The sequence below is a fragment of the Microcaecilia unicolor genome, chromosome 14 (assembly GCF_901765095.1).
Source record: "Microcaecilia unicolor chromosome 14, aMicUni1.1, whole genome shotgun sequence".
Taxonomy (NCBI): Eukaryota; Metazoa; Chordata; class Amphibia; order Gymnophiona; family Siphonopidae; genus Microcaecilia; species Microcaecilia unicolor.
Window position 1 is genome coordinate 10,056,519 of NC_044044.1, and position 27,485 is coordinate 10,084,003.

The following is a 27,485-nucleotide window of genomic DNA, read 5'->3' on the forward strand; positions in this document are numbered from 1 at the left end:
GAGAGAAACTTGAAGCAGAAGCTAACCTTGTATCTTTTTCCAGCCTGCTATCTAAGCCTTTGGCAGCAGGCCACCTGAGCTTTTTCCAGGCAGTTGAATGTCACTGTTGAATGTCACATGGCTGGGAGACCTGAGAGAGGAGTGTCACTTCTTAGAGAGAGGGCTCATATAGCAGTCTTCCTTCAGATGAAATTGCTGGGACAAAACATAACTGTGCATTTTAGGTTGATGTATGGCAGTGAACCTGCATTCCATTCAGTAGATGTTGGTGTAGTCTAAGGCAAAAAGGAGAAGATAAGTCAAGAAACAGAGACAAATTTTGCTTCCTAAGCTAGCGCTTGGCAGCAGACCAGCTAGGCTAGCAGGGGTGCTGTCTTAATATCGGCCTTTCCTTTCATGTAGTTAGCTAACTCTGGGATGGCACAAAGAGGGATTTTAAAGAAGTACAAATTGGCTGACTTTGATAGTGGCTGGCTGAGTGTTTGAAACAGACTTAATGTTGGGGTTGGTATGCTACCTGTTCTGTGGAGTGTGGCTTATTCTAGATAGATTTTCTACTTGTCTTACTCAGGGAACAATGCAGAAAAGCATTGCATTAGAGCTGTAGCTCTACCACAGCATGCTATATGCAACGAGGATGCAAATTACTGTCGTGTTAAAATTGTGGAAGTAATTGACATCGTATTGTGAAATGTCAGCATTTCTGTCAAGTGCCTGCGCTGCGATTGGCTGAGGCACCGACAGGAAGGGTAATTAAAAAAAAAAAAAAAAATAAGTTGCCGCAGGTCAGCTTCAGCCTGATTCCCCCCCCCCTTCTTGACCCAACACCATCCCTCTCCTGACTTTAAAATTGCTCTGATGTCTAGGGAACCCCCCCCCCCACACACACACACACACACTCATTACCCCTCTCTCTCCCCAAATAGGAAAAACAAAAAAATTCCCTGTTGTCTAGTGGCACCTTTCCCTCCCACCCCCACCCCATTATTCCGCCCTCCAATTAAAAAAAATAAACCCTGTTATTAGCAGAACGTAAATGCAAGCTGACTCACTGGCAAGCTGTCTGGGGTACCTTCTTAGAACAGTACCCATAATGAATGGTGAAGGATATCTAGACCCTGTGGACAGGCGTAGGCTGAGCCATACCTTTGAGGGGGGTGGGGGGAGGGATGGGAGGGGGGGAGGTAAGGGGAATTAATATCTCTAAAAAACCCTAAAAATGTTGAAGTTCAATTGTTAACTATTGTTGTATGCAAAATGTTAGTTTCACGTATAGTGCAGAAAGGAATTGTATTATCTTAATCTTCTTGATAACATCTTGTAAAGATGGAACGGTGTGTTGCTTTCTGTGTTGAGTTTAATATTCAATAAAGACTTCTTGAAATGGAAAAAAAATAAAAATAAACCCTGGTTTCTAGTGGCACCCTTCACAGAATGCACTGCGTGGGCCAGGACATAGTTATTTTGAGGATGATGGCTCCTGAGGTAGGAGCGAGTGGGCTTCGCTCCTGCCTCATTTGGACATACAGAGTCTGGGGGGTGCCTGGGTGAGGGTCAGGCGAGGAGGTGAAGTCCCCACTAGACACCAGGGAGCTTTTTTTGTTTGTTTATATGTTGAAAATCAGGGCAGGGAGGTAAGGTGTCACCAGAGATTTTAAAAAAAAAAAAATATATATATATATATATATAGCTGAGGGGGTGGATGGGGGTCCTAGACACTGGTGTTGGGTGTGTGTATGTGTAGTGGAAGTGAATTTTAAAGATTGTTTTTCAACTCTTCCTTGACCGAGCAGTGCACTCAGGGTCTGTATTTGTGATTAGAAGTAATTCTGTTTAAAAATGATTGTTTAACTTTGATTGTGTGAAAATAAGTTGGAATGTAGACGATCAGACACAGCTCTAATTAATATGTTATGTGAAGGGAAAGATGAGGCCTGTTTTCAAGTTCAGACTGGTCCCCTGAACTGGGAAACATGTGACCACATTCCCACAGTATGGCTTGTTTACCTAAACAGAGAAGCATCCTGTGATTTTCCTTAGCTCTGAACATGAGTTCTAAGCCTAATAAAAAGGGGAGTTTCTTTCGGTGAAATTGGGAGCTCATCTGTGAGTAACGTACGAACTGCGCAGAGAACCATGTTTCCTGGTCAAAGAAACTCCTGGCTTTCGCTGTGAACAGGCCCCCCCCCCCCCCCCCAGCTGATAAGAGCCTGGATGATGTACGGACTAGTGATGATTGTTTTATTGCTTCTTTTCCTGCTCTAGGAACTCTTAGACTAGTGATGTAATGATTGTTTTTAGATAGATATTGTTTCTTTTTAGTTATATAGCTAATCACTGTATATATCTTAATCATTGTAGATTTTAGAACCTCTAATAAAGGTCTCATTTACCTAATACGAATCTAAAAGAATCCACAGTAATTATTGAGTAGTCTGTGTCAGTGAAGCAGGCTGTAAATTCATAGCAGTACAGTATGGGGGGGGGTGCTCTAGACTTCAGGGAATTTGTGTTTGTTTGGATGGAAGGAGGGAGAGTCGGTCTGATCTGGTAGGGGCCCCAGGGAGGGTGTCGGTGCAGAAAGTTAACTGGCAGGGAGGTCAGGTCGGGCTATGTCAGCCCTGGATCTGGTGAAAAATTGAATTTGATAAAAGCCATGTTTTAGTCTTGAGCATTGGTATGGAATACTTAATGGTCTCATATACTTTCATTTCAATGCAATGTGCAGCCATATATGCCGTACCAAGGTAAACTCGTGCTGAACCCCATACCTCATTGCTCACTGGAGTATGCCTCGCAGTATCTGTGCAGTTGAGCTTGTGGTAGCTTTCTGCATTAGCCCCAAAATAAGCCCAACTTGGTTCTTCCCTTTTGTGTTTTTCTGGCATTCTATCATGAATTTATATTGTCACAGAGAGAAAGAAGCAATAACCAACTGCAAAGTGAATGCAGAGAACAAAAAGAACAGTAGAGCAGCTCAATAGGCTCAAAGGAAGTTTATTAAAAGTCAATCAAAGTAAAAGGTAGGTCCGGGTGCATATATCCAGACTTCAAAAACAATTATAATAACAGCCCAGCATGTTTCAGCATCACAGCACCTGCTTCAGGACGGATGTCTAATTTTATTGTGAGTTGGATAATCTCATATATCTACCTTTACATTGAACCACTTCATATAGAACTAACACAGAGCCTTTAATGGTACGGAAAATTTGGCACACTACTAAATGCTTGGAAAGCTACTTTTCAGTACCACTAGGGCCCTGTGGTTTTATAATTGCTTTTGAAGTCTGGATATATACATATGGAGCCACCTTTTATTTTGACTTAAAAAAAAAAAGTTTCTTTTGATCCTATTGAGCTGCCCTACTGTTCTTTTTGTTTTCTGCATTAATTTATATTGCACAGCTTTTATTTGTGATACCTGTATGATTTGTCTTTATCATTTATCTTATTTTCATTTGTGTTTTACATATGTCAGTTCTGCCTAACAATGAAATTAATATCATTATTTTGATAAAATTGTACTCCTCTTCAAATTCCTGACATTAAAATCTCTTTCGGGCAGTACAAACTCCCCCTGAAATCACAAGTCAGAAACTTTTGAATACAGTTAGATTCAAAACTGATTCCCCAAATCCAAGCATCCTTCACGAGCTGCTTTTACTATTTGTGACAACTATGCTGCCTGTCTCCTTACATCGAGAATAATAAACAGTTGTAAGCAACGTGACCCACATCACACCATTTTTCCAGAAACGTCACTGGCTACTATACAGGGCTAAATTTACCACTCTGATGTTCAAGGCTCTTAAAGGAAATGGCCCAAGTAACAAACAAACTCACACACACACACACACATATGCACACGGAGTGGCACATACTGCAGCAGGACATGTTTTTCCACTCCTACCCTAGCTGAGAAAATATTTAACCATCTCTCTTACCATATGTGCAACTTTCTTTAAATTAGTCACCTTGCTTTCTAACTCCCTTTACTCTCTTACCTATTGTATGTTTCTTCTTTGCTTATACCCTACACTGTCAATTAAAATGTTCTATTACGTATTGTGTTATGTTACGTATACTATGCCATACTTTGCATTGTTTGAATATTTTTACTGCTGTAATTGTCTATTGTTCATGTTTGACTTATTCTTACTGTACGCCGCCTTGAGTGAATTCCTTCAGAAAGGCAGTAAATAAATTCTAATAAATATTGTGAGAACGGCTGACCGCATCTTCTAGATTTGGATATAGATTCTGTTGCTGACAAAACAGCATGCGTTTGCACCATGGCCCCATGATGAGTGATAGCTGACTTGGCAGGAAGACTGCCCCTCTGTGCACTTGTCCAATGTTTGACAAGGTCAGAAAATGAGAAGTAAAACTCACCCCATATCTGTTAAAAGTAGGCTATATAATAATCAAATTGCACATTTTTTAAAATTATGTTTGCAACCTCTCTAGGGCTTTTTCTTTGGTCATCTTTACTGTTTTATCCTAATATATCTTCTTTATTTGTGAGTTATTTATATAGTACTTTTGGCCAAAATAGTAATTAACAAAAACAAAAGCTAAAACATAATCCATGCTCAAAGGTAGATGTCACTGTCCAGTGGTTTAGAAGGAAAACAAGGAGGAGTAGGTATACTAAACTAGGTATGTAAAGTGATAAAGGTGCTGAGAGGAGGAAGTTTTAATGGATGAGGTAGAGGAAGAAAGAAGGGTGGAGAGTGGTAGATCAGTACAGAAACAACAAGAGGAGGAAAAAAACCCCAAACTGGATTATAGGAGTAAATATAACAATGGGGCTGATGCAGAAAACTGCATGGTGGAGCCGTATGTCTGAGTGCCTGGCTTCTAATGAAGACTTAGTTTTATTCAAATGTTTGATATACCACCATTTCTGACATATAGATCAAAGCAGTTTACAAAGTATTAGTTTAAAGCAAATTTTATTGGTGAACAAATAGAAAAAAGGAGGAAAGTATACAGGCTTGACGTACATCAAGAGAACAAAAAGTGCTCTAAATAGCCATTAACATCCAAAGCCCAAATCAAATTCACTTTTATATGAAGCACAAGTCCTCCACTCCCCCCAGCTCCCAACCAACCAATTACAATAACCACCTTTGACCTGGTTTCTGATGGCCTCTGGTGATTAATAGAAGAAATTGTGAGACAAAATAAAAAATCATCACCCATCTGGGAGGACTTGTTTCCTGCTGTCCATGGAGAACATCTGCTACAGGTAAATAACTTGGTTTTATGGTGGATCATATTTCTTTGGTATATTTTGTCTTAATGAAGTGAGCCCAATTAAAGTCAAAGGTAAAATATATTGGGCTCTGTTTTTAGTGCGTGCTAAAAATTAGTGCACGCTAACCGTGTAGACGCCCATAGGAATATTATGATGTGTGTGCTAAAAACACTTACACACCTCTAGCGTGACTTAGTAAACAGGGCCCATTAAGTCATACTGCCAAGGTCTTTTTCCTTCTCATATTGTATAAGTAACACATAGCCATTAAGTTTTAGTTGTGACTAATATCATACCAGTGGTCTTAAAAACATCTGTGAACATTTTCAAATAATTAAAGAACTTAGGTTATGTTATCTTATTTTGGCTCTTGTATCCCGCAATTACCTTGAACAGATTCAGTGCGGGTAACAACCAAAAAGAAGCTTGGACATTACCAAGGAAATACATACAGCAAATATTAAAAACAACAAACGTCATTGAAACACCAAAATTTTATTTATTTATTTTTTGTTACATTTGTACCCCGCGCTTTCCCACTCATGGCAGGCTGAATGCGGCTTACATGGGGCAATGGAGGGTTAAGTGACTTACCCAGAGTCACAAGGAGCTGCCTGTGCCTGAAGTGGGAATCAAACTCAGTTCCTCAGTTCCCCAGGACCAAAGTCCACCACCCTAACCACTAGGCCACTCCTCCACCCATATCCAATTAAAATTTCATGAATAAAAAAAAGTTTTTAAAGCTGCAGAAGAAAGGAAGTGTTGATGCCCCTCTACAAGTCATTGGTGAGGCCCTACTTGGAGTATTGTGTTCAGTTTTGAGGCCGTATCTTGCTAAAGATGTAAAAAGACTGGAAACAGTGCAAAGAAAAGCTACAAAAATGGTATGGGATTTGCGTTGCAAACCATACGAAGGGAGACTTGCCGACCTGAACATGTATACCTTGGAAGAAAGGAGAAACAGGGGGGACATGATACAGACGTTCAAATATTTGAAAGGTATTAATCCACAAACAAACCTTTTCCGGAGACGGGAAGGCGGTAGTTCTAGAGGACATGAATTGAGGTTGAAGGGGGGGCAGACTTGGGAGTAATGTCAGGAAGTATTTTTTCACAGGGTGGTGGATATGTGGAATGCCCTCCCGCGGGAGGTGGTGGAGATAAAACGGTAATGGAATTCAAACATGCGTGGAATCCTGTTTAGAAGGAATGGATCCACGGAATCTTAGCGGAGATTGGGTGGCAACACCGCTAATTGGGAAGCAAAACTGGTGCTGGGCAGACTTCTGTGGTCTACGCCCTGATTGTGACTGAATAGATATGGATGGGCTTGAGTGTAAATTTTAACGGGCTTTGACTCCACTGGTCACCTTCCTTTCCTCCAAGCGGATTCCATTTACCATCACCCTTTGTTACCTGACAGTGAACCAGTTTTCTATCTAGTTTACCACTTTCGGTCCAAAGTTCAACCCTTTCAGCTTATTCACGAGTCTTCTGTGGGGAACTGTAGCAAAGGCTTTGCTGACATCCAAGTATATTACATCTTGCGCATGTCCTTCATCCAGTTCTTTGGTCACCCAGTCAAAGAAGTCTAAGATTTGTTTGGCAGGATTTTCCTTTGGTAAAGCCATGTTACCTCGGGTCCAGTAACCCGTCGGCTTCTAGAAAGTTAACTATCCTTTCTTTCAGCAGCGACTCCATTATTTTTACTACCACCGATGTGAGACTTACTGATCTGTAGTTTCCCACTTCTTCCCTCTCTCCAGTTTTGTGAAGAGGGACCATATCATAAACTCATGTAAAATCTTGTTGGGCAGACTGAATGGACCGTACGGGTCTTTATCTGCCATAATTTACTATGTTACTATGAGGCATATTTTCAAAGCACTTAGCCTTCCAAAGTTCCATAGGTTCAGGGCTTTTTTTGAGGGGGTACTCGGGAGTACTGAGTATTGGCACCTTTTCCAGTGTCTGCTAAAATTGACCCATGGACCACAAGTTTTAATGAAAGAGCTCAGGCTGAACACACCAATTCTGCCTTGTCATAGATTCTGTGACTGGTTGCAGGGGGCCTGGCTATTGTGGGTTGAGTCCCTCAGTGATCACCCCACCCATGAAGGGTGGCCTAGCATTTGAGTACCGGCACCTTTTTTGCTAGAAAAATTGCACACATAGGTTTCTATGGAACTTTGGAAGGCTAAGTGCTTTGAAAATATGCCTGTATGTAAGCCTCCTAAACAATCCATAATCCTGTATTCTTATTTCAAAAGGAAGTGAATTCCACAATGAAAAAGATGCTGAAAGGGACTGATGGAAAATGCAATAGCATTTGTTGAAATAATCCCAATCTCACACCCCCTGGTAGTAATTGAATCGAGGAAACCATATGAAGAGGGACTTGTCAATATAAAATTCAAAATATTAGTGTACAAACTTTAAAATAAACTCTGGCCTCTACTGCCAACCAGTGCAATTTAACAAGCATGGAGTCACCTTATCATGTCTTTGTGCCACAAAAATCAGCCTTTTTGCTGTATTTTGAATTTTGTAATTTTCTATAAATAGTCTTCGAATATCCAGAATAAACTACATTACAGTAATCTAATTGTGAAACACAGTAGGTTAAATGATTAATCTGAAGATGTGCCTTTCAAAATACTTCCTAATTAACTGCAATATTCTAAGTGAACAAAACAATATTTTCACAGTTTTGTTAACCTGATTTTCCATAGATATTTGATTGTCTACCTGAACACCCAGGATCTGTGTTACCAAATCCAACTCATAACAATCAATGTTAATGGTAGATAATTTGAAAAGACTGAATACTGTTACAGTGCAGTTTATTCAGGCCCTCAAAAAGAACTTGGAGTTATTTGATCTGTAAGCTATTGTATTTTATTTTTATTATAAGCTTCTTAGATATTTCATTTGTTTGTGGACTGTCAAATTTAATAAGCCATAAGTTGCAGAGGATCCAGAATCTGGCCACCAAAGTTGTAATAATAACATAAGAGAGGACAATTGTTCATCCAAGAGTCGTCAGCAAGCAGAGAAAAAGGTGACAGTCCTGGACAAAAGTGGACGAGCAGCAAGACATTTTTCTACCCTGGGAAAAATATGTTAAATTGGTCAAGACTGGATCCAGGGCTTTTTCAGGGGTTGTGTCTGACATCTGGAACACTCTTCCAGATTTAAAAATGGTTTCAGCCATAGGTGCAAACATTTCAAACTGATCGGGGGTGTCAAATGTAATATAGATGATTCCTTCTGGGACACAATGAAGGAACTTCCTCAATAATGGGGCTGCTAAGCACCCATTGCACCAGCTCCTATCAGATTATCTTCATTTTTGGCTACTTTTAAAGGCGTGGTTATTTGGAATGATTGAGGCTACGCAAAGAAAATGTACATAGATGTTGATGGTAGGGATGAGCTAGTGTTATTTGTTATTCCTTAATTGTTATTAATATTATCTCAAAATTAAAACTAGTATCTATCTTGTTATATTTAGTCATTAGATTACTATGAATTGTGAGTATGTATATTATTGATCTAATCTGCTTAGTACATTTGGTCGAATTGAAAAGGTGGAATGTAAGTATATTGTTAACTTAATTTACATTAAATTAGGGAGGACCTCAGGAGTTGTCCAAAGGAGCATGACCTGATCTTTCAGTGAACTCCTTTGACACATGTCTGCAACAGGGCACTGTACAGCAAATTGAATGTGCGGAAAAGGGTGTAGGGTCTGACATCACTTCAATAACCAGGGTGCATGTCCTCAGCTGTAGGAGGGGCATACCAGCAAGTTGATTGACATTTAAGGATCAGAGCTCTGTGATTAGGGGGTGTGTCTTTAGTTATGGGAGCCTCACCAGTTATTTAAAAGAGAGTGCATACTTCATGATTACCATACCAGACATTGTGAGGGGAACCCTTGATAGTTACAAATGAAGGCTTGTGAATCTGTAGCTTTAGTACAAGTCAGTTCTGATAGTTGGACACCAAAATCAGGAGGAGGACATTTGCTGTACCCCAAAACATACAAGGAGTTGGAACTATTGCTTGAAACTCATGTGTGCAGTGGTCACTTTTCACCTCAAATTGTTTATTTTTTAAAGAAGATTTGGGGAAATAACACCCTGTAATGCATTCCTACCCCCCTCTCCTAAACCTTCCTATCTACATATCCCATTGCTCTAGTGATGGTTGTATTAGCAGCTGGCAGTGTGTGAGTATAGGAACTATTCTCCAGTCTATGTAAACAAATGATGATGGGGTTGGGGGGGGGGGGGGGAAGAGGAATTGGAGTTGGATTCAAGTCTTCACAGAATAACAGAGCATGGAAGAGAAGATTATAGCTTGCAGCAGAGTTCTTACAAATTATAGCTGTTAATAAAAATCAGTATGGCTTTTTTGCAATTTTGTCATCTTTGTTACTGAGCCGCAACTATTTGGTAGTCATCCTGAAATTTAGATAGCACCTTATTTAAAGCAGCTGTCCTTAACCTTTATCATAATTTGACCCAGATCTCAAAGAATCTTTAATTTTAATAGATGCAGTTTTTTCCCTCTTGATTCGCCAAGGAGTAGTGTGCATAGTATTTATATGATACTAGTAAAAAAGGCCCGTTTCTGTAGGCAATGAAACGGGCCTTAGGCAAGCAATCTCCCCCCCCCCCCCCCCCCCCGTGCTACGGCCCCCTCGAACCCACCCCCTCCCGTGAACCTGTCGATCCCCCCCCCCACCCCGGAACGCCGAAAACTACCTTCGCCGCCGTTGTTGTGCTACCTTCCCTTCCCTTCCCGTCCCATAGGTTGTTCAATCATCTTCTTAGAAAGTTTAACTCCGTGCGTCTGACGTCAGACGCACGGAGTTAAACTTTCTAAGAAGATGATTGAACAACCTACGGGAAGGGAAGATAGCACAACAAGGGCGGCGGCAGTTTTCGGCGTTCCGGCGGGGGGGGATCGACAGGTTCACGGGAGGGGGTGGGTTTCGAGGGGGCCGTAGCGCGGGGGGGGGGGGGGTGACAGCTGATTCCGAGGCAGTAGGAGGAGTAGGGAAACACGCTGTGCGTGTTTCCCTACTCCTCCCCTTGCCTTGCAATCAGCTGTGTTGACGTCAGTGACGTCCTGCTTGTCTGCCTCGCAGACCACTTGCAGCCAGGGACCCACGGTCCCAAGCATGGAACGTTGGAGGTGAGAATTATTATATAGGATGTATGTAATCCATTTGCTTTATTTTCAGGTATTACCAATCTAAAACAGTCAAAAGAGGCCTCCAAGAGTTTTACCTTTGATTACTCCTATTGGTCCCACACCTCGGTGAGTATTTTTCTCTTTTTTTTTTTTTCTAATAGAAGATGCATGTCTGTAATATAAGGTTTGCACATTCCTGATTTGAAGCCATTGTGAAAACACAAGTGAAACTGTGTACTCTCGTTAAGAACTATGTGGCTATAAAGAGTGGGGGACCTGGACGTTATGGATACCAGATTGTCAGATGCGTAGACATATGCCCATTTGTCTGGAAACCTTCTGTAGATCTCTTCTGTCTCTTTTCTCTTTCTTGGAGCTCATTGTTTCCTTTGAGGTGACTCTTATTCCTTTCGATCAGGCTCTTATCTGTTGAGAGTTGCATGTAAAAATAACAGTCTGTAAAAATTTGTAGTTGTGAAAAACCCTATTTTTCCACTGTGTCCTGCAAAAATAGTTCACTTAATGGAGCGAGTTTTGGTGGGATTGTAAATGTTTTCCATTGACGACAAGAACTGAATCAGGCACATAAGTGGGACGATGTCATCCAGTGGTACTGGGATGAAACAGGTATTCCAAATATCAGAAATAATGTGAGATTCTGAGCATGCATAACTCTTTTCATGTGCAGCAGTCCTCAGTCTAGTCAGTTTGGTGTTTTCTTCTCTAGTAAACAGATTTATTGTCAATTGCTTGCTATACCACCTAACGAGGGGACGCACAAGGCAGTTTAAACATTAAAGACCAAAATAACGCTCTTCCAAAAAAATCTTTTGAAGATTCTCGCTCTACTGATGTGGTTTTCATCATTTAAAAATTTTTCTTTAGTTCCTATAATAATATGTACTTTATAATAATAATAGCCGTTAAGCCCGTAACAACGGGCTAGTTTTTTGTTTTCCTATGGCCTCCCCCCGTCCACCAACCCTGCTCTCTCCCCTGCCCTACCCCATTTCCAGCAACCCTCCTCTCCCTCCTCCCATCCGCTCCATCCACCCGTGTCCATCAACTACTACTACTACTTAACATTTCTAGAGCGCTACTAGGGTTACGCATCAACTGTTCTCTCCCCTGCCCTCCATCCTTGGGCTCCCATCCGCCGCGATTGTGACCTCCTGTGCCCTGCCGTCCCCGCCGCCACCTTTGACCCCCCCCCGGCGTCGCCCCCCCTCTTTCCGCCGTCATCGTGTCGTCAGTTCTTCATCGCTGCGTCTGTTTCCCTCAGTTCCGCCCCCTCCTTCCCTCCCTGCTCCCTCCTCCTCCGATGTCCAAGCCCTCCTTCCTATTGGGGCTGTACTGCTGGTGGAGGCGGGGCTTGGACTTCTACACTCTCAGCGTTCCGACTCTACTGCGCATTTGCAGGTGAGTCGGTCACTTGCCATTTATATGTTTGATATACTTAAGTCCTAAGAATTGTTAATGTTAATTCCTATAGGTTCTTTATGCATGGAGTCAAACCTGGCTTCAGGAATTCTTTTACAAAGCTGCAGTAAAATTTAGCCTTAGCACACCCTTATGCATATCTTTTCCACGTGCTAATGGCATTTTTATTGTGGTTGTGAAAACCCCAGTTTTCTAATTTTTTTTTCCATTTATGGTTATGCACTAGTGTTGCCATCAGCATGTGGCCATTTAAAAAATTACCACGAGCACTTACTGCTACTTGTTTTATAGGTGGTAAGGGCTCCCGCATTATCCGTGTGGTAATGTAGATATGCCTACTGGTTAGCCAGGAATGCCCACTCTTCATCCTAGACACACTCCATAAAAAAATTTCAGAAGAATATTTTCCACACAGTTACTGCACAGACATTACAATACTCAAACACATAGTGTGTCCCATGTTAGGCCTGTTTTTTTTTTTTTTTTTTTGCTGTATTAGGCCTGCATTAGTGCCTAACACAGCTTAGTAAAATGATCCCTCAGTGTCTGAGTTGTGACAGAAAAAAATGATAAGATAGCACATCTTTTGAGACTGTCTCCATGGAACAGATTGATTTTAAGAGTCCAGAGTGATACTTTGGCAAGGTCTCCAGAAGTAGATACCTGTGAAACGGGTCCCCATCGGGACCTTAGCCAATTTACTGAAGAGTATTTAGTATTCTACAATGAGAGCACACAGCATATAACTGTTTGAAGACTGGATGGTGTCATTATCTTCACTTACAGTGAATTCAGTGTCCAAAGCTAAGTGCTTTTTTTATACATTTATCATTGGTAGTTCCATAGATAAAAAATGAAAGCTGTGTTTTTGTTGGAGCTATCAGACTATCGGGGGGAGGTTTTTAGACCCATGATTACTTTTTGACCATATGCTTTGCTCAGTGGCCTCATTTACTTGGGAGCCTCAATGTTGTTGGCAACAGTCTTTATGAGTTCTTTTCCTCCCTATTTTTGACAATTTTTGATGGCAATGTTTTGATAGCATTTTGCACATTCCTGTATTTCCCTTTAGGCACTAATGTATTTATTCCAGTTATTCTCTATTTTTGCTATTGGTGTAATAGATCCTTTTTTTCTTGTTAAGGTCACAAAGAGAGACGTGGTGGTGTGATGGTTTCAATCTTTAAAAGAAGAAATGGTTGTAGTACGGAATGAAATTCAGACTGCAGTACCTGAGCTTCAGTCGGTAGTCTGGGAAGTGGGTAACCGCATTGAGCAAGTTGATCTGTTGGGTGTGTCTGAGCATGCCCTGCAAATGGAGGAGTGGCCTAGTGGTTAGGGTGGTGGACTTTGGTCCTGGGGACCTGAGGAACTGAGTTCAATTCCCACTCTGAGCAAGTCACTTAACCCTCCATTGCCCCATGTAAGCCGTATTGAGCCTGCCATGAGTGGGAAAGCGCGGGGTACAAATGTAACAAAAAAAAAAAAGCTTCAAACTGAGAGTAAACAAGCACAAAAAGATTGTAAAGTTTTAATGTTTCAAGACGTGGACTAAAGAAACTTTACAGAGGCGCCATGAGATGCGGAAGGTCACTATTCAGCAAGCTAATGTGAAGTAGCATTTGGGCTTTGGATTACAGTTTCTGGTAACTTGCATTGAGTGGAAACGGTGCTGGAGGCTTAGAAGGCACTCTCTGATTTAAGCTGTACAAATTTGCCTGTAACAGTACCACCTTCCGTATCATCGTGTGTGACTGTAGGAAGCTCCACATGGCAAAGGGTGAAGAAGGGTGGAAGGAAAAATTCTACTTCGGATGTGGAAGTTGTGGACACTGTTAAATGAGTGCACTGAGTGCTAGATGAAGTTGAAATGCAATTTTTAGTAATAGTTTCTTACATGTGGTAATGGATATGCTTATTTAATGGGATATGGGGGTTGTGATTACATGAATGTAGGAGTTGGGTTGCTGGAGGTGTTTACAGAATATGTTTCTGCACTTACAATTGACACAATGTGTTCTGTTTAAGCAGGGAGGAGGAGTGGTAGGTGGGACATTGAGGATGCCCGTTCTGGCGATAACTGTCTTTCTCAAGGGGGTGTGCTGGCCAGGAGTGGGTATGGTCAGCAGAAGTCAGGATTGGAAAGGGGGGGAGGACCGGAGGTAAGGGAGGGAGGGATAGGGCAATGTGGGAGGTTGGATGGGATACGATGGTTACCCAGATGGACCAATCAAGTATGGCGGGATGCTCTTTGTGGTCAGAATTATGGATGCCTCTGTCTCCCAAGGAATATAAACAGCTCACTACTAATCCTTTTGGGGCACATTTGCTGACACACTGGCGTTCTCTTAAATTGAGAGTGGGAGGCTCATGGAAGGTATCTGCACTAGTGTCTATTTGCAGCAAACCTTCTTTTGTGGCAGGACATGAATGTGATTGTATTTAATGATCTTAAGGTGGCTAAACGCTAGAAGGATTCTTGGGTGCATAGGGAGAGGAATGGTCAGTAAGTAAAATGAGATGATGATGCCCCTGTATCACTCTGGTGAGATCTCATTTAGAATATTGTATACAATTCTGGAGACGGCACCTTCAAAAAGATATAAACAGGATGGAGTCAGTCCAGAGGGGACAGACTTTAAAATCTCAATATGTATACTTTGGAAGAAAGGCAGGAGAGGGGAGATATGATAGACATTTAAATACCTGTAGGGCATAATACACAGGAGACGACTCAATTGAAAGGAATCTCTGGAACGAGGCGGCATAGGATGAAGATTAAAGGGGATAGACTCAGAAGAAACTTGAGGAAATACTTCTTCATGGAAAGGGTGGTAAATTCGTGGAACGGCCTCCCGGTAGAAGTGTTGGTGGAGAAAACAGTATCTGAATTCAAGAGACCTTGGGACAAACACATAGGATCTCTAAGGGAGTGATAGGGAGTAGATGGCATGGATAGGCAGATTGTATAGGCCATAGGGTCTTTACCTACATTTTTCTCTGTTTTTTAGGGCTGCCTGTTCCCCCCCACCCTGCTGTTTTTCCAAAGATAGATTCTGATATCTAATTTTTGAATTTGTTCCCTGCAATATGAATTTGCTCACCATTTTTCAAAATGCCTTGTCTTCCCTGTTATGTTCCTAAAGGGGGGACCATCTGGAAAACATATAGGGATTGATATTCAGCACTTGTGCTCATAGCTTTCCAATTACTTATTGTCTCTCTCATTCTCTGTTTATCTTTCTGCCTAGTCTCCCCATCTACTTTCTTGCTGATATGTGAGTTTCAAAGGTGGTTTATTCTAATACTTTCTTCACTTCTTTTGGTGGAAGTGACTTCCGGAGTTCATGTGCTTCAATTTATCCCCCTCCCCCACCTTCTAGTTTAAATGCCTAGAAATGTATTGCCCATGTTTCTCATTAAGGATCGATTCATATTTACCCATTTTATTTATTTATTTAGATTTACTATACCGCCTTTGTTAATGTATAAGCGGTGTACAAATTTAAAAATAAAACATATAACACACAGGAAAAGGACTACAAGTTTAAATAGGAAAGGGAAGAAGAAAGGAGAGCAGGCTAAATAACAACATTTTTAAAAGACCATTTCACACAGTAAAACGCCGAAAAGCACTTAATTCAAGTTATGGAAAACATTTGTTGGAAAAGCCAGGACTTAAGCTGGGATATGAATAAACCCATACCAGAATTGGACAAGACCGAACTCTATATACTTGACTGCCTAAGTTACTCTGTCATGAATGAACTCTAACGCAATACCACTTTATTTCTCATTACAAAAATGAATTCTCTATACTTGATTGCTTAATCTGTTCTGTCACTTATGAACTTTAATGCAATACCACTTTGTATTTCTCATTCCGGAAATGGCGATCGCCATTACGGAACAATGTAAGCCACATTGAGCCTGCAAATAGGTGGGGAAATGTGGGGTACAAATGCAACAAATAAATACATATTTCGGGAAGATTCAGCACGTATAGTGAGAGGCCGAGAGTTCCAAAGGGCTGGAGCAACAAAATAGAATGCACGATGTCATGTAGATTCTACAATAGCTTGTTTCGTGTTAGGAAGGATAAGACGATGGTCACTAAGTGAGCGAAGGGAATGGGAGGGATAGTAGGGGATAGTGAGCGATGAAAGATATAGAGAGGCGCCTACACGAAGGGCTTGGAAGGTAAGCATAAGAACCTTGGAAATAATCCGCTGTTCTATGGGTAGCCAATGGTGTGATTTGAGAAGTCGGGAAATATGGTCTGAACGACGTGCGTTACAGAGAATCCTCATAGTGGTGTTTTCTAAAGTTTGCATTTTCTTTACCAATAAACGGTTGCAACTCGAGTAGATAACATTACAATAGTCAAGTCTGCTAGCAAACAGTGATAGGATCAAAGCATGTAGTGTGTCGTGATCTAGATAGCACCTAATAGAATGTAACTGTTGCAAGACAAATCAGATTTACATAATTTGGGCAGAAAATGATAGTTGGGAGTGTAAGATAACATATAGGTAATGGAAAGATTTTTGATTGTCAAGAGATTTAGAGGAAGATATGGAGGAGAAGCACCATCAGAAAACCAACAGGCTACTGTTTTTTTTTGTTTTGTTTAGAATGAGATTATGGTTACCAAGCCAGCTAGAAATTGCATTCAAACAGTTTTGGAGTTGGGAAATAGACAGTGAGTAGGGATTTGTTGGTCAGATTAACAGCATATACGTGGCAGGATTTTGTAGACTTATCACATCCCACCTCATCCATCTTTTCCAAGCTGAAGAACCATATTGTATTCAGCCTTTCCTCATATGAGAGGAGTTACAGCCCTTTAATAATTTTGGTTGCCCATCTTTGAACCTTTTCTAGTCACGTTATACCTTTTTTGAGATACGGTGACCAGAATTGCACACAGTACTCAAGGTGAGCTTGCACAATGGAGCGATACAGAGGCATTGTAATATTCTTTATCTTGTTTTCTATTCCTTTCCTGTGAATTCCTAGCATTCTGTTTGTTTCTTGCTCCTGCCGCACACTGAGAAAAAGATTTCAGCATATTGTCCACGATGATACCTAGATCTTTTTCTTGAGTGGTGATGCCTAAAGTGGAAACTAGCATCAGCTAACTATGATTTGGCTTATTCTTCCCAATGTGCCTCACTTTACATTTGTCTACATTGAAAAATTGCAGGAAGACCTTAGGTAATTGTAAGACTGGGCATCCAAATGGCAGACGAAATTTAAAGTCCACATGTGTTTTAACAGCTTTGAATAGTTTTGTCTCATCTGCAAATTTAATTACCTCACATGTTCCCATTTCTAGATCATTTATAAATATCCCAGTACAGGCCCCTAGGGCACTTGACTATTCACTTTCCTCCATTGAGAGAAATGGCTGTTTAACCTTATCCTCTCTTCTCTATTAACTAGTTCCTAATCTACAACAAACCATTTGCTCCTATCCCATGGCTTCTTAATTTTCTCAAGCGTATCTCATGAAGGACTTCGTCAAAAACTTTCTGAACATCCAGATACACTACAACTGGCTCATTTTTATCCACATGTTTATTCACACCTTCAAAGGATTGAAGCAAATTGGCAGACAAGATTTCCCTCATTCTGTTCTCTTTCGCAGGCTTCTCGACCTTTTTTCTGGAACTTGTCTTGGTGTGGTTTTGATCCAACAGTGGCCAATCCAGGTCACAAGTACCTTGCAGAAACCCAAATAGTAGCAATATTCCATGCTACCAATTCCAGGGCAAGCAGTAACATCCCCATGTCTCTCTCAATAGCAGACTATGGACTTTTCCTCCAGGAACTTATCCAAACATTTTAAAACCCATATACGTTAACTGCTGTTACTTCATGTCTCTGTTGATCACCCCACCCCTCACCTATCCACACCCATCCTGTCAGAATATCAATGATATGCTTTGATGTCCCCATGCATACCTCCTACCCACCCCCATCCTCCCACCCTGTCAGACTGTCATAGTAATGCTTGAAGGTTTTCACTTATATACACTGTCAGCTAGCACATTTGCTTATTTCCGATCTGAGGAAGAAGGGCAACCTTCGAAAGCTAATCAAGAAATGTATTAAGTTATGTCCAATAAAAAAGGTATCTTATTTTCTTTTCCATGTTTTATTTTGTTTGATTTCTATAGATTCTACATGGAATGTTGCTATTCCACTAGCAACATTCCATGTAGAAGTCGGCCCTTGCAGATCACCAATGTGGCCGCGCAGGCTTCTGCTTCTGTGAGTCTGACGTCCTGCACGTACGTGCAGGACGTCAGACTCACAGAAACAGAAGCCTGCGCAGCCTTCTACATGGAATGTTGCTAGTGGAATAGCAACATTCCATGTAGAATCTCCAATAGTAGCAACAATCCATGTAGAATCTCCAATATTCCATGTAGAATCTCCAATGGTATCTATTTTACTGTCATAGTAATGCTTGAATGTTTTCACTTATATACACTGTCAGCTAGCACATTTGCTTATTTCCGATCTGAGGAAGAAGGGCAACCTTCGAAAGCTAATCAAGAAATGTATTAAGTTATGTCCAATAAAAAAGGTATCATCTTATTTTCTTTTCCATGTTTTATTTTGTTTGATTTCTATTCATTCTCCGGCAAAGAGTTCCAGAGCTTAACTATTCGTTGAGTGAAAAAATATTTCCTCCTATTTGTTTTAGAATTATTTTAATGTAACTTAATCAAGTGTCTCCTAGTCCTTGTACTTTTTGAAAGAGTGAAAAATAGATTTGCTTCTACTTGTTCTACACCACTCAGGATTTTGTAGATCTCAATTATATCTCCCCTCAACTGTCTCTTTTCCAAGCTGAAGAGCCCTAACCCCTTTATATCATTTTGGTCACTCTTCTTTGAACCTTTTCTAATTCTGCTACATCTTTTTTGAGATACAGCAACCAGAACTGAATACAATATTCAAGGTGAGGTTACACCATAGAGGCATTATAGTATTCTCTCTTATTTACCATCCCTTTCCTAATAATTCCTAGTATCCTGTTTGCTTTTTTGACCACTGCTGCACACAGGGCAGAAGATTTCATTGCATTGTCTGATCTTTTTCTTGGTTTCTGACCCCCAAGGTGGACCCTAGCATTAGGCAACTATGATTTGGATTATTCTTCCCAATGTGCATCACTTGCATTTGTCCACATTAAATTTCTTCTGCCGTTTGGATGTCTAGTCTTCCAATTTCCTAAAGTCTTCCTGCAATTTTTCACAGTCCGCATGCATTTAACAACCTTGAATAGTTTGTGTCATCTGGAGATTTTTAATTACCTCACAGAACGACAAGTTTATATCATTTATAAATATGTTAAATTAGCACTGGTCCTAGTACAGATCCCTGTGACATTCCAGTATTCACCTTCCTCCACTGAGAGAAATGGCCATGTAACTCAGCTCTGTTTTCTGTTCAATAACCAATTACTAATCCACAAGAGAACATTTCCTCCTATCCCACGAGTCTTTAATTTTCATACAACTCTCACGAGGAATTTTGTCAAAAGCTTTCTGAAAATCTTGATACACTGCATCAACTAGTTTACCTTTATCCACGTTTATTCATGGCTACAAAGTAATGAAGCAAATTGGTGAGGCAAGACTTCCCTTGCCTGAAACCATGCTGACTCTGTCCCGTTAAACCATTTATGTGTTCCGTAATTTTATTCTTTATAATAGTTTCCACTATTTTACCCCACACTGATGACGCAGTCTGTAATTTCCTGGATCACCCCTGGAACCCTTTTTAAAAATCGGCATCACATTGGCCACCCTCCAATCTTCAGGTACTATGGACGACTTTAATGACAGGTTACAGATATCTAACAGTAGATCAACAGTTTCATCTGTGAGTTCTTTCAGTACCCTTGTATGCATGCCATCCGGTCCAGATGATTTCTTCTCTGTAATTTGTCGATTTGGCTCAGTGCATCTTCCAGTTTCACCGAGGTTTCTTTCAGTTCCTCCGCATCATCACCCTTGGAAATGTTTGAAGCATGATGATCTATTACCATTTTGATTGTGTTAATGTCTGAACTGAGTGGAGATGCAATTTGCATTTTGTATTCCAGCTTAGTCTCCTCCAACAAGACTGGCTGTAACAGTTTGATCTCTAGGTATAGATTTGTTTCTAAAAGTTCCTTAGACATTTTCAGCAGGCAAGGTGGAAAAAGTGATGATGATAAAGAGATAAAGTGGTAGAGATATGAGAACTCAACAAATTAGTTCATAGTCATCATTTGACCTCACTAGATTTATTTATTTTTAATTCATGAAAATGATTGTGGAATTTGTTTAAGGTGAGTGGATAGTCTTTTTTTTATTTTTTCTCCTGTTTTTTTTTTTTTTTTAAAGAGACAGAAAATTAGATTATATTTAATAGGGCTTTACTGAATATTCGTATTCTATTCAGTTTGGCCCCGAATATATATACAAACTAATGCATGCGTCAACCTTTTCCTACCTGAGCACACAATTCTGGAATGCGCTGCTGCACAACTTAAAAACGCTCTGTGAACTAACTAACTAACTTCCGTAAACTACTGAAGACCCATCTCTTTAACAAGGCATACCACAAAGATCAACAAATATGAACTCTTATACAAATATCCAGAACTGCCTTATAATTTATGCTTGTTAAACTACTAATATGTCTTATCATTATCATGTTATCAAGATCCTTCGGTATGCTAAACATATATTTTTTTAAATGTTTCCACTATTCATGATGTATTGTAAGCCACATTGAGCCTGCAAAGAGGTGGGAAAATGTGGGATACAAATGCAATAAATAAATAATCTGGGACTCTAGTGAGCTAAATGTTACTGAACTATAACACTTGATCTCTGACTTCACATTGCTTAGATAAGTTCAGTAACTGCCACTGAATTTTTGTATTATACGCTTGTTGTATTTAAATATCGTAATATCTCCTCCTCAAAACATTTTTGCACCATGGCTTCTTTTTTCCCTTTCATCCTAGGATGAAGACCCAAACTTTGCCTCACAACAGCAAGTGTATAAGGACATTGGAGAGGAGATGCTTTTGCATTCTTTTGAAGGATACAATGTCTGTATCTTTGCTTATGGACAAACAGGAGGTGGCAAATCCTACACCATGATGGGCAAACAAGAGAAGGATCAGCAAGGAATCATCCCAAGGGTATCATCATCCTTAGTCTACTGATCTACAGTCATCTTAATCTTAGCAAGAATTGTCTCTGCCCCAGCCCTGCCAATACTAGTCACATAATCCCATCACAGTTAGACTGGAGCCTTAAGATGTACAATATCAAGCTCTATCATAGTAACCTACAAGAATGCAATAAAAGACCAGTTGGCCCATTCGAATTGCCCCTTGTCCACATTGCAAAGATATGTGCATGCTGTTCTTTGTTGAAGCATGGATACTTATAGTATATTAAGCCCATCTCTACCAGTACTAATTAAAAATCCCATAGGCGCTATAGTCCCAGTGCTGGCAGAAGTACAAGGAGCAGGTTCTGTCCCATTTGTATTGGTAGTATTTCTAAAAGTTACCTTTTATTGCTGGGCTGGAGAGATTCTCTGTTATCAAAACTTCCAGGCAAAGCTTTGGTGAAGAAAACGTTTTCCAACTATGGCTATTCTACATGGTCCATATCTTAAAATTTAAATAATTTTCCCTTCTAAGAATGCAATGCCCAAAAAGCCTAATTTTTCTACAGCGAGTGAAGGCAATTATTATACATACTTGCATATAGATCACAAAATTTATGACTAAAATGTGAAAATCAAAAGTCAGGGAGGTGACCTGAACAGAAGCCGAGCCATGGGTCCAGCATTTCCCCTTTCCTTCCCCGCCTACCTAACCATGGTCAAGAATCTCCTCTTCTCCTCCCTATCCCCCTGGGGTCTGGCATCTCACCTCCTGTTCCCTCCCATAATCCTGTGGCCAGCATCTGCTCCTCCTTCCCTTCTACTTGCAGCCGCTGTCAGCCTGTCTGTTCTAGTTCTACTTCAAAGATGCGCTATACTCCCGTGATGCATTTCCTGTTGGGGAGAGGATGGAATATGGCAGCACTTGAGCACAGGCCTGTACTGAAAGGCCCAGTGCTAGCACATAGCACCTTTGGAGAGGTATCAGAAGAGGTAGAGGAGGACTGGGAGAGGAAATGGGAGATGAGACATTGGACCCCAGGGAAGATAGGGAGGGGATTAGGAGATGCTGGCCACAGGAATGGGAAAGATGCTCTTCTTCCATGCCACCACACCCCTTGAATGTAACCTATAGGCAGGTTATCACATTTTCTCAGTACTTAAAGGTGAAAGTTAGCATGTGATGTATACGTGAAGCCAACCTATATGCAAGTATCTATGGTACTTGAAAAAAAAAAATTGAATAGAGTTGCTCGACCAAGGCTACATGCTTAGAGTTGCATTGAAGAGCTGGGATGCTAAAATTCCTATTCTATAGTAAAATAAATTCTTTTTTTAATTTTTTTTTCTAGCTTTGCGCTGATCTGTTTGCAAGAATTAGTGAGAACAAGTGTACTGACCTCTCTTTCTCAGTGGAGGTAAGACTGCTCGCTGTTAACAGTAAATATATAGGTCCTGCACACGCTCACAGTGATAGAAGCAGAATTTGAGCCATGGCTTCGCTGGTTCTCATCCCATCACTGTAACACTGGGCCACTTACTTTCTTGTTTTCCTGCTTCCTATAAATTGTTGGTTGGCCCTAGTAAGAATTAGTTCATTTTTCTGTTAAGCATAATTTCCCTATATTTATTTTGAACTTTTGCAGGTGAGTTACATGGAGATTTACTGTGAGCGTGTGCGGGACCTTTTGAACCCTAAGAGCAAGGGCAACCTGAGAGTGCGTGAACACCCCATAATGGGACCCTATGTTGAAGACCTCTCCAAACTGGCGGTCACCTCCTTTGATGACATTGCAGACCTGATGGACTGTGGAAACAAAGCCAGGTAACAATTTCTAAGCACTGATCAGTGTTGTGTTTCTCATTAAATGCCACTGGGGGGGGGGGGGGGGGGGGGGTAGAAGGAATCAGCTTTTACAAAACTGGGTGGTATGGGTTTATATCTGAAGTGTAAAAAAAGTGGGAGAGCGACCAAGGATACCAGAAACTGGAGGATGTTCGTTAGTAAACAATTTTATTAATAATTTGAAGACTCGACACAACGTTGTGTTTCGGCCGTCAGGCCTGCATCAGGAGTCTGCTTTGCACAGTGCTGCGGGGCAATAATGATGACAATCCTTTTTAAGATCTCACAGCTGACTCTAAGGCAAAGTGTTGCAGAATAACGTTGAAGATAGTCCTTCAGGTGTAAGGTGATAGTCTTCAAATTTGCCCTCAACCCTGCTTTTTTGGCGACTTTCTGCAGCACTGAGTATTTGAGCACTTCTAGCTCTTGAACTGATAGGACGTCCATAGTTATTAATTTCTCCAACCAAATCGTTAAAAACGAAAGGAATGTTTTCTTACAGAAAAATCTAAAAGCACAACAACTGCTTTCCCTCCCGCGCTCACAAGTTAACCCACAACTGCCAAATTCATTCAAAGTCGTAGACTACCCTCCCATTTTGGTTTGGGATTTGTCAAACACCATCCAATAAGGAAACCTGATTCATGGGTTATATGTGATTCATGAGGTGAGGCAAATAAAGGGAAATTATACCACAACATGACCTGGTTGGTGGCTATAGATTTCAAAGGTAGAGGCACTGGAACATGGAAGCACATGCAGCCACTTGATTTAGAATTGTGAGAAAATAGAGGAAAGAAATATAAGGAACTGAATACTGGCTTAATGCATCAATAGGGCCTTTTAAGAAGCCGTGGAAGTGTTTTTGGCATGTGCTAAAAATAAGCGTGCGCTAAACACTAGAGCCGCCCATATATTCCTATGGTCATCTCTAGCGTGTAGCATGTGCTAATCATTAGCGTGCACTAAAAGCGCTACTGTGGCTTAGTAAAAGGCCCCCCCAAGGCTCTTGACCCATTCTCGTCTTCCACATAGAGGCATATTTTCAAAGCACTTAGCCTTCCAATGTTCCATAGGTTTCTATGGAACTTATTATACCCATCTGTAAAAGGAATATCTGTAATAAGACTGGAAGGAGAACAGGAAGAGGGGTAATACAACTGAACTGTAGTTAAGTAGTGGTAATTTATTGAAGCTTGCTATTCTGAAATGCTGAGCATTTGATTTTAGGAGCTCTTTTGGAAGCTTCTTTTTAGCTCAAAATATAGACACCTAAGTTTTGCTGAAAATACCTAAAATTAGATTGAAAATTGCCAGAGAGTTCTAAATTGAGTCCCCGGCATCACTCCTGCTTCACAGCACAAATGAAAAGCTCTTTTATCGTCCTGGATCAGCTCAGATACATACATGTATGCCACCCTGCCAGCAGATGTAGACAGAGGACTACAGTTTTTTTGTGACCACACAATACTAAAAGAACTGTGCTAATGAAGCATTTGCCAGCACTTAAGAACATAACATAAGAAAAACCATGCTGAGTCAAATCAAGGTCCGTCAAGCCCACTTGTTCAGTGGCCAGTCTAGGTCACAAGTAGCTGGCAGATTCTGAAAAGTAAATCCAGTCATTTAGCTCACTTCAAAAGATAAACAATAGTCTGCTGAAATGCTAATATTTCATGCAGCACAAAAGTGGAAATAATATATAAGTAAATTCAAATGAAAGGTTATTAAGATCACAGCCTATTTATAAGAAATAGCATAAAAGCATCAATATTATAAAACACCCAATATTGCCATATTTCACTTAAATTGCTGTATCAAAGGCATAGAACTGAAGAAAAGAAACCAACAAAAGTAGCAATCAAATGCTATACTGTCTTTTTTGGAGCATGTGCATAAATCTAATAAAATCACCATATACAAATTCCTCAGGGAATCTTATTAAAAACTTACAGAATGCTCTACCTGTGTTACAGAAGCTTTAAACATAAATACAATAGTTAGAATCCATATATACAGCTCCTCAATTATAAAATTATTGTAAGAAACATACAGTTTCATTACCTTTTTAAAGTTTAATTAAAGTTTTTATAACTGCCCTTTGACCACGCCACCAGCATCCTTATATTAACCATGGATTTTAAGAACAAACCGCTTTTAAAAATGGGAATGGGATATATAACTTTAAAAGGAAATTCACTATTGAGTATTTTATTCTCTCACTCTAAATCACTCTTAGAAATTTTACAAACATTGTTCTAATATGTCACTTTCATAGTAACATAGTAAGTGACGGCAAATAAAGACCTGCAAGTCCATCCAGTTTGCCTAACAGTCACATTTATTATCAATTCATGAATAAACCAATAATCCAATAGTATTACAAAGTAATAATATTTTACTTGCTAAATTCAACTTTAAGATGTCTTCCCCTCCCCCATTGAGATATACACAGCGACATAGAATATATGTACTTGATCCTGATCAGTTTTTTGCTGTTTTCAGGAAATAGACTGTAGAAGTCAGCCTGGCATTGACCACAGCAACTGGGGTTGACCATCAAAGCAATTTAAACCTCTGGAGTTGCTGTTGAAGTCCACTCCAGCCGATCTATAACTGTTCATATACAGGGCACAGACTATAGAATTTTGTCTGGCACTGGCCTTACTTCCCCACTGCTATGGTTGCCATTCAAGCACAACTCCTTCCTCTCCTAACATATCGACAGCCATGTGATCATTTAAGTTTTGTTTTGATACTGTCCTCTTTCCATATAGGAATCCTCTGTGTCTATCCCACGCAATTTTGAATTTCATCACTGTGGGTTTTTTTTTTTTAAATGTTTAACCAATTTTATTAAAATTTTCAAAGAATACCAACACAACAATTTAACATTGACAAACGTCAGAATGATTCATAATTCCCCCCACATCCATCCCACCCCCATCAATGAGAGCGCTTTACTTTATTATAAAATGATAGCGTTGGAGGCCTGTGCTCTTATGGCTCCTGAGGCTCCAGCAAACTACAGCAATAGCAATAGAGCTGACTCCAATCTCCCCTTCCTCCCTACCCCCCCTTCACTAGTACAAGTTGAGCAAATCCATGTCATTGCAGTTACCACTAATAATTACAAGGTATTCAAAACCAGGCTTCGTCCTTGAGCTGACAATGTTTTCAAATGTTCCCAAATCTGTAAAAACAGTTTCTTACGTTTAGGAGAGCCCTTAGCCTCTCACATCATTTGTTGGTGTAATTGATTTCTCCAAATCCAGAAGCTGGGTTCGTCAGTGTTTTTATCTCCACCACTTTCATATCTCCCTTATCCCTCTTCTAAGGTCTTCCAAGTTTCTTCTCGTATGTCTTTTGGCGCAAACTCTACTATTTTTGTTGCCGTCCTCTGAATTGCTTCAAGTTCTTTATATGTCCTTAGCAAGGTATAGCATCCAAAACAGATCATAATACTCTGTGGGGTCTCACCAAATAATTATACAGGGGTATTAACATTTCCTTTCTTCTGTTTGTTATTCCTCTCTCTATGCAACCTAAAATCTTTCTGGCTATGGCAACAACCTTATCCTATTGTTTCATCACCTTGAGTTCCTCAGACACGATCACCCCGAGGTCCTTCCCCTAGTTCATGCACATCAGCCTCTCACTCCCTAGCTGCTTTGGATTTCTACTCCCCAAATGCATCACTCTGCCACTTCTTCATTAAATTTTAACTGCCAAGCATTATCATTCTAATTTTTGTAGATCATTTCTCCTATTGTCACTTTTTCTGGGGTCTGCACTCCGTTGCAAATCTTTGTGGTATCAACAAAAGACAAACTTTTTCTTCTAAACCTTCAGCAATGCTGCTCACGAACAGAATTGGCCACAGTAATAACCTTTGAGGCACCCCACTACTCACCTTTCTTTTCTCTGAGTAAATTCCATTTATCAGTACCCTTTGTGGTCTGTCAGTCAACCAGTTGATAATCCAGTTCACCACTTTGGGTCCTAACTTCAGTCCTACAGAGTTTACTCATTATGAGGAACCTTGGCCAAGGCTTTGCTGAAATCCAGATCGAATATATCTAGCATGTGTCCTTGATCCAATTCTTTAGTCTCCCAGGCAAAGAGGTCAATCAGATTCATTAAGCATGAGGGACCTCGGTAGGCTGACATGGTGGGAAAAGTAAACATCCATTTCTTATCACATTTCATATACCATTATAGTCAGAAATACTTGGCTACCTCAACTATCACAATTCTTGAATTAAAAGCTGTATTAACGATAAAACTGAACCATCTCATGGCTGTGAGCTTTATGCAGCAAACTGTAATGACCATGGCTCCATAAATGAAAACTGGCTCACCATTCATGCTGATAAATAATTATTTTGATTGCCTTAAAGGTCACAAGATCTTAAATTAGATCAAATGCTAAATTGTCTACATCACAGAGCTACACCCCTTCCCGTGCACTCTGCTCCATGGATAAATCCTTCTTATCTGTTCCCTTCTCCACTACTGCCAACTCCAGACTTCGCGCCTTCT

The 27,485-nt window shown here is 40.4% G+C and overlaps 1 protein-coding gene across 2 annotated transcripts in view; it reads left to right on the forward strand.

The window, feature by feature from the left end:
• KIF1C (kinesin family member 1C) overlaps positions 1–27,485 on the forward strand; it is a 199,345-nt gene that overhangs the window by 92,631 nt on the left and 79,229 nt on the right. For both annotated transcript variants that reach the window (XM_030187259.1, XM_030187260.1), the window contains exons 3-6: positions 10,518–10,594; positions 20,943–21,122; positions 22,450–22,515; positions 22,744–22,922. In XM_030187259.1, coding sequence (XP_030043119.1) covers positions 10,518–10,594; positions 20,943–21,122; positions 22,450–22,515; positions 22,744–22,922 — 502 coding nt within the window. The remainder of the gene's footprint in view (positions 1–10,517; positions 10,595–20,942; positions 21,123–22,449; positions 22,516–22,743; positions 22,923–27,485) is intronic.